General features: G+C 39.7%; 1 protein-coding gene across 1 annotated transcript; it reads right to left on the bottom strand.

Annotated features, from left to right (window-relative positions):
• Window positions 1–5104: 5104 nt before the first annotated feature.
• Window positions 5105–7708, bottom strand: LOC311618853 (polypeptide N-acetylgalactosaminyltransferase 11-like). Its single transcript, XM_084876513.1, has one exon. The coding sequence runs from the start codon at window positions 7406–7408 to the stop codon at window positions 5579–5581; it is 1830 nt and encodes a 609-aa protein (XP_084732639.1). The 5' UTR covers window positions 7409–7708; the 3' UTR covers window positions 5105–5578.
• Window positions 7709–7966: the final 258 nt, after the last annotated feature.

Here is a 7966-nt window from a genome sequence, read left to right as displayed (position 1 = left end):
AGTGGTCGCTACATTTTAGTCACATGTATTATTTTTTTTAATATATTTGTATTGATTTCAGAGGGGAAGACAGAGGGAGAGAGAGAGATAGAAACATCAATGATGAGAGAGAATCATTGATTGGCTGCCTCAGGCATGAATCTTGATTGAAAATCGCACTGTGACTTCCTGGTTCATCAGTAGATGCTCAACCACTGAGCAACACTCATCAGGCAGTCACATGTATTGTTAATTTGACACTCAATTTTTTTTTCTTTAGATTATTAAACTGAGATTCAGAGTTTACAAAAATTACATAATTAAGGACATATGGTTTTCAGTGACACAAATCAGACCCTGGAAACCCAACTTTTGGCAAGTTCCCTTTTCACCCAAACCTTGCTGCCTTCTTATCTGGAGAAATTGATTCCTTCCTAAATGTTACTTTGGAATTGTTTGCAAGGGGCAAGAAGACTGTGAAAACATAGCTTTGTGTTTTGAAAGAATAAATGGTAGCACCAAATGAGGCTGTTATTAACCTCTGAGTCCTTTCATTAGCTCATCTTTCTACTGTGAGAGAAATGGGATGCTAGCAAAGTGCTTTCTTTGCATTTCGCTGAACTAAGGGAAGATGACTTTATTTAAATTATAGCTCATTTCGTTGTCCTGATGTTATATATTAGAAATTGATTACCCTATTTCTTCTATAATAGCTTCATTATATTTAGGGGAGATATTTTTATTTTTTTAAATAAGAAATAATGAGTATATGAAAGTGAAATCTTTATTTTTATTGTGTCTTCGATTTCAAATAAAGCACATTGAGTATAATTATAGCATTCAATTGAGTTTCAAGAAAGATTATTATTTTCTGAGTAAAATGAGATTGCTTACAAGGTTTTTCAAAACTCAAATATCACTTGTTGTCAACTTTTTAAAGCATTATAATAAGTCTGACACCACTTTTAAGCAAGTAGAAAGAGAATTAATAAAAAAAAAAAAGCAAAATCTTCCTAGCCCTATATTTGTCAGTGATTTTTTTAAGTCCCTTGCTAAATACAGTTGAATTGTCTGGAAATAGGGAAAAAAGTTGCATTTAAAGACATTTATCTGAATATTGACTGCCTTGCATTATTTTTTTAATATATTTTATTGATTTTTACAGAGAGGAAGAGAGAGAGATAGTTAGAAACATCGATGAGAGAGAATCATCAGTCAGCTGCCTCTTGCACACACCCCCACTGAGGGTGTGCCTGCAACCAAGGTACATGCCCTTGACCGGAATCGAACCTGGGACTTTCAGTCCACAGGCCAACGCTCTATCCACTGAGCCAAACCGGTTTTGGCTGCCTTGAATTATTTTTAATGCTTTCTTTAGAACTTAGTAAATGGGATATAAAAATAATCAGAAGTTGTTGTACCTGCCTTGGAAGAATTTGCAGTCAATGGCAACTATCATATACTAGAGGCCCAGTGCACCCTCTCTAATCTGAGACCTCTTGAGGGATGTCCTACTGCCCGTTTAGACCCGGTCCTGGTTTCTAAACCAGATGTGGAGTGGGGAGAACACAGAGCAAAAAAAACAGTCCTAGAAAAGTTCTGGACACAACTATAATGCAATTTTAGAAGAAAAGCAGAACTATTTACTCAGAGGGATAAGCAAAGCTAAAGGAACTTGGTAGTGCAGTCTTTTGAACTGTCACTTGTCAGGATCCCATTAAATTCTTGGATAAGCATCATCTTCCTCCGGAATCCTTGTGAGAAAAGGAGGGCCCTATCCTGCTGGTTACAGCATCAAGGAAGATAAACCAACAGATTACGATGAAATGAATCTCATCAATGTGAGCTGATACCCACTACCCTCTATCTCTAGTAAGTTTCAACAATGACGGACCTATGCTGTGTTACAGCTTTAAAATGAGGAGGGAAGAGTTTATAAATGTCTCTCATAGAGTTGTTTCCTCCAAATGCTGGATCCTTGTTTTTATTTTTTTATTTATTGTTTAGTTTAATGTAATGTTTTCCATCACCATTTAGCCCCTCTGTGCTCTCTTCCACTTCCACCCACGCCTCTTCACCCTCAGGATTACCACATTGTTGACCTTGACGATGAGATCTCTCTTCTTTTCTTTTTTGCCCAAATCCTCAGCTGGACCCTTACTTTTAGCATCAAGAAATCAATCCTACCCAGTGTGCAGAGATAGTGGTGATTTTTTGGGACTACACCCATGGTATATGAGGGATTGATAAATTCATTCCACTCACTTTTTCTAAGACTCAAGCACCTCATGTAGATATTGTTCTTGAATAGAAGGAAAAAATATCTTGAATATTTGCCTCAGAATAAGCTCTTCATATTTCCCTCAGTCATTTCAACATTTATTTTATGAATAAAGATTCACATTTTTTAAAAATCCACAAAAAAAAGGGGGGGGGGAGATTCCCCCTCATGCGAAATTCTGAAAATTTTGCACTATGCTAATGAAAGGAATTTGAACCTTCAGGATCGTGATTATGAACCTGGAAATATCTTCCATATGTATGCCTCTTAGCCCCAGGAAGTGCTCAACAATGTTAATATTCAAAAGCCCTTAATGCATGCATCTTTGTTGGCTAAGAAATCAGGCTTTCTGTTTACTACTATGACGTTTGAATAACATGATAGCATTGAGGCTGACAAACTTCTACTAAGCCTATTCAAGAAAATAATGAAAACCAGGGATTTTGAATGCTGGTAATTAAAAATATACAATAACGTCAGAAATCAATTCAGGAAGCCAAATGAGCAGACAATGCAACTAGTCAGCTAAACGATATCCACAGTGCTATAAATGGCAAACATAGAAACTGCTAAAACCATAAATGGTCATACACAGGGTGCTTGTGCATGCTTTTCACCCAAGAGATTCTTGGTTTATGACTATTTCATAGTGACCCACATGGTTTAGCACTTGTCCTAGAAATTTCAAAATATTTCAGTGGTTGGAAAGAACCTTTGATGAATTTCCCATTTTTAACTACATAGATTTTTTTTTCTCTTATAAAAATTAAATAAAATTAAGATTTGTTATTTTGAAAAATTGATTAAACATTTTAAAGAACCAAAAAGAGATACCTGAAGTGATGAGTTTTATTTTATAAAATAGTTTAAACATGCCAAAGTTCCATAAGATTAGTTCTTATAAAATATTCGGCCTAAAATATTTATACATTTCAATATTTTAAACCTTAGGTTTAGAAACCCTCAGTGGTTGAATTTATTCTACTTTATCAGCATCTCAGCCATCTATAGAGACAGTATTTTCTCAATTAAAATGTTTTGGTTCAAAAGAAGAGTTAATGGAAATTCTCAAGAGTTCATGTAAAATAAAAAATTTTAAATACCGCACACGTTGTTACGAAAACTTAAAATAATGAAGCCAGAAAATTAGCAGTGATATATGAAATATATACATATTAACAAATACAGTATTAGAGATAGTTCTGGCTAGGCAACTGATTGAAGAATGTGAAGAAATGGCAAGATGAATACTCTGCTTATGTTAAAAATTTAGTGTTCTAATTATCATAATAAAGAATGTTGTTGCCGAAACCAGTTTGGCTCAATGGATAGAGCATCAGTCTGTGGACTGAAAGGTCCCAGATTCGATTCCGGTCAAGAGCATGTACATTGGTTGCGGGCACATCCCCAGTAGGGGGTGTGCAAGAGGAAGCTGATCAATGTTTCTCTCTCATCGATGTTTCTAGCTCTTTATCCCTCTCCCTTCTTCTCTGTAAAAAATTAATAAAATATATTTTTTTAAAAAGAATGTTGTTAAAGAACATTGTTTTTGTTTTAAACAATAGCATTTTAGAATGGAACTATTATACAGATTCACCCCCATAATAACAAGAATTTCCATGTAATAGATAAACATTTAAAGTAATTAGTGGCCTCTTACACTTTCAAAATTGTTTTTGTTTGGATAATTAAAATGTCTTTCTAGTGGTAAAGTAAAGGGGCCAGAAAGATTTAAACGTATTTATGTAGTATACTTTCTAAGCTCAAAATAGGATCACCCAGTTTCACAAATAATTTATTTTCTGTTTGGGTGAATGTGTAACTTTTTAATAGCCTCCATCTACAATGTTAAAATGCATGCACATATTCATGGATCTCATTAAAATATATGTAAAAGTAAAACACACTCATAATCTAACCAACCACTAATATTTTATATTCTTAAATGTAAATTATTACACATACATATAAACATGCATTTACACACACACACATATTCACATATACTAAATATATATACGCATTATTTCATACCAAGATTAATCACTGGGATCTTCTGTCACTATAAGACTATAGTGTTGCCCCTGGGTATGATTAGTCAAAAAAGTTATTTTTGAAGTATATTCATGTTTTACTAGATGCTTCTTAGAGAAAATATAATGTCATGATTAAAACTATCAATTCTTTTAAAAAAAATAGATAGGTAATAGATAACAGATAGGTAGATAAGTATCTTGAATTGAATTCCAGGTGTGTTACACTTGCTTAATTATCTTAGGCAAATTTCCATGTGTCAGTGTCTCAACTATAAAATAAAAAATATCACTGGCAGTTTTACAGGAGTGGTTTAAAAGACAGATGAGTTAATATAGATAAAGCACTTGGAACTGCACTTGGCACAAGTACTATATGTTTTAAATATTATTGATTGTTAATCACCTATTACATACTAAACATTTTATAGGATCTAAAGTTAAAACATGCAGCCCAGCTGGCATGGCTCAGTGGTTGAGCATATATCTATGAACCAGGAAGCTATAGTTCAATTCTAGGTCAGGGCACCAGTTGGGTTGCGGGCTCAATCCCTAGTGTGGAATGTGTAGGAAGCAGCCGATCAATGATTCTCTCTCATTATTGATGTTTCTATCTCCCTCTCCCTTCCTCTGAAACAAGTGGAGACATTTTTTAAATAACCTATGTATATAAAAGTCTAAGTGCCAGCTGACCAGCCAACCAGCCAACCAGTCAGTAGCTATGATACACAATGATCACCAGGGGGCATATGTTCAACGCAGGAGCTGCCAAACTGCAGTTACTTGGCTACTGCGTTTCTTTTTTTTTTTTTTTTTTTTTTTTTTAAATAATTAAACGGATTCTTTATTTTAAATGTCTATAGTACCATAATTCATCAAAATAATTTACAGTAGTTAACCGCCTCTTAAATATGATCTTATAAACAACGTGTGGATCCAGTCAGTTTGTTTAAAGTTAACTAGTCTGCTCGGAAGTCTTCTAAGAAAGGAAATCACGACACTCTATTCCATTAAAAGGGATTAAAAAGAAGCATAAACTAATTTGAATAGACCTAGCACTTCCAGGGCATAATCCTCTGTATAAACCTGACTCTTTATATTGAAACTGTATTCTGATTTCCTTCCATTAAGAAATTCCTTAACAGTGGCCAAGAAATGACCTCAACATCACATACTTCTTCACCCCTGATGGTCCTGGGGGCTCCGATATAGACGTAGAGTGTGTCTGCTGTTTCACCTCTGCTGACCTTCCCGGGACAAGCTCCCCCTCAGCCACCGCAGCCACTCAGCCTTCCAGATGCCACTGCTGAGAGGCGGAGCCGTCACAGATCGCCATAGCAACATAGCCTTTGTGACTCAGCGGATCCACCGCTTTCAGGCACTGTCTCACTGACACCTGGTACAGCCGATTATTCTTCCCAAAGGTCCACTGCTGGGATCCTCCCGACCCATGGCACTTCATGAGTCGGGGTGGGTCAGATGATCGAGTTTCTGACATATCCAGGCAAAGGAGATTGCTTAAAACCAATTCGTGCTCTTCATTATAAATCCAGACCTGGTTTGGGTCACTGTAGTCACAGGCCTTCAGCACCACCAGGCCTCCCTTCTGACTTGGGCGGCTCTGGGCCACCAGACACTTGCCAGTCTGGAGGTGATGAAGCCTTCCGCGCTGGAGGATCTTAGGGCGTTTTGGCCCCCTGTTGATAAAGATGGGTTGGTGGGGCTTGGCGTTGGGCCCAGACACCTGCATCTCTGGGTAAACGTTATCCAGATACCACTTAAATGATTTACAGCCCAACTTCCTCCTCAGTTCCAGGCGCTCGCTGACATTCCCGTAGCTTCTTGTCCTCAGATCAGGTCTTAAGGAAAAATACTGCTCCTTATATTCATCCAACCAAACGTGTGCCAGCCTCAAGGAGTTGTGTGTCATGGTGTCCTGGCCTTCGGGGGAACCATAGGGTCGTCTTTTCCGGAAAATGTGTCCGACTCTGGAGCAAGGGATGATGAAGAGCTTACCCCCGCACATCCAGATCCGAAATGATATTTCCAAGTTTTCTCCTCCCCAGATATCCATGCCACTGTCATATTGCCCGAGTTCACTGAAGTAGCTTCTATTCATGGCAAACAGTCCTCCAGCCATTGTAGGTGACTTTATCGGCGCAGCAGCTCCTTCTGGCCCTCCGAGCTCGGAAAGGGGAACCAGGTCCCATTTGAAGTGCAGGCCCCAGTTGAAGCCTCCACGCACCACCGGGGACGAGCTGTAGGCCAGCGTGTCCGCACTGATGATGTCGATCACCGGGCACACGACCGTCCGCCGGTCCGCCCGGATGGCCGCCAGCAGGGGCTGCAGCCACATGACGTTCACCTCGCAGTGGCTGTCCAGGAACACCAGGACCTCCCCTGTTGCATGAGCTGCTCCTATCATTCTTCCCCGAATTAATCCCTCACGTTTTGTATTTCTTATTAACTTAATTTTCCCAGTGAGGTGTTTTTGGACAAATTCATCTAATTCTCCTTTCAAATCATCGAAGTCACTGCTGTCATCCACCAGGATGATTTCATGGAGAAGCCGGGCTGGGGTGCGGTCCAGGACACTGTGCACAGTACGCAGCAAAGCAGACAAGGCTTCATTGTAGAAACAAATAACAACACTAGCGACTGGCAGATCTGTAGGGTATGCCTTGTCTATACAGGCTGCATTCCTTGTATCTGGCACATCTCTGTGGTAGCCCAAACGGTTGCTAATAAGAAGATTGAAGGCATGCTTCTGATACCCCAAGTCTCTCAACTCCTGATCACGTTCATTAAAAATCATACCCAATTCAGAAGAGAATTTCATGTTGCCTTTTTCTGCATCTTCAATATGATTATCTACCACATCATCAATCTTGTTTGCTTGGAACTGTAATTCTAATATTCGATTTGGACCTCGGGTAAAACGGGGGTGGAATTTTTTGGGGAAAGGCCCATGGGGCCCAGACCCCTTGATGGGCACATTCCTAAGTGGCTGAGTCACTTCACTGAAGTTGAAATAAACAAAAAGCAAAACCGTCCAGGTCGCAGATGTAAAAAGGCATCCATAACAGAAATATCGAACTGTGATGCTTCCCATCATAGACCTAGCATAGCTGAAGGGCCATTTTCAGTTTCCTGGAGCAAAAGCTGCTGGAGCCATAAACTTGGGCTGGAGCTGGGTGAGAACGGGCATGAGTTACAAACTCCAGGAATGAGGTCCTGGGGGCTGGCACACTTCTGTGGGCTTTACCTCCAGGAACCGCACCAGGTCCTTAAGGTGAAGGCGAAGAGCCCAGAAAGATCCTCTGGTGAATCGCGGCGCCGGCAACGCAAGATCCCGGCCTCCTGGGACTCGGGCTGTGGCATCTTCCCTCCCGCCACAGCCCAGGAGCAGCCGCTACCAGCCTACTGCGTTTCTTGGTGACACACTTGGAACCAGAGAGGAGGGAGACCAATTCTGGGATGCATCACCTGAGAACCATCCTCTCGCAATCTGGGACCCTTTCAGGAATGTCAGAGAGCCAGTTTCTGCTGGATCCCCACAGGCCAGGCTGAGGGACCCCACTGGTGCATGAATCTGTGTACTGGGCCTCTAGTAAAAAATAAACTTAAAACAAGCAGTGTCTCCCACTCTAATAGAATTCCAATTTTTGATTAC

The sequence above is a fragment of the Pipistrellus hanaki genome (genome assembly GCF_964339955.1).
Source record: "Pipistrellus hanaki genome assembly, chromosome: 3".
NCBI classification, from domain to species: Eukaryota; Metazoa; Chordata; class Mammalia; order Chiroptera; family Vespertilionidae; genus Pipistrellus; species Pipistrellus hanaki.
The sequence above is the reverse complement of the archived record's forward strand: the minus strand, read 5'-3'. Positions and strand labels throughout refer to the sequence as shown.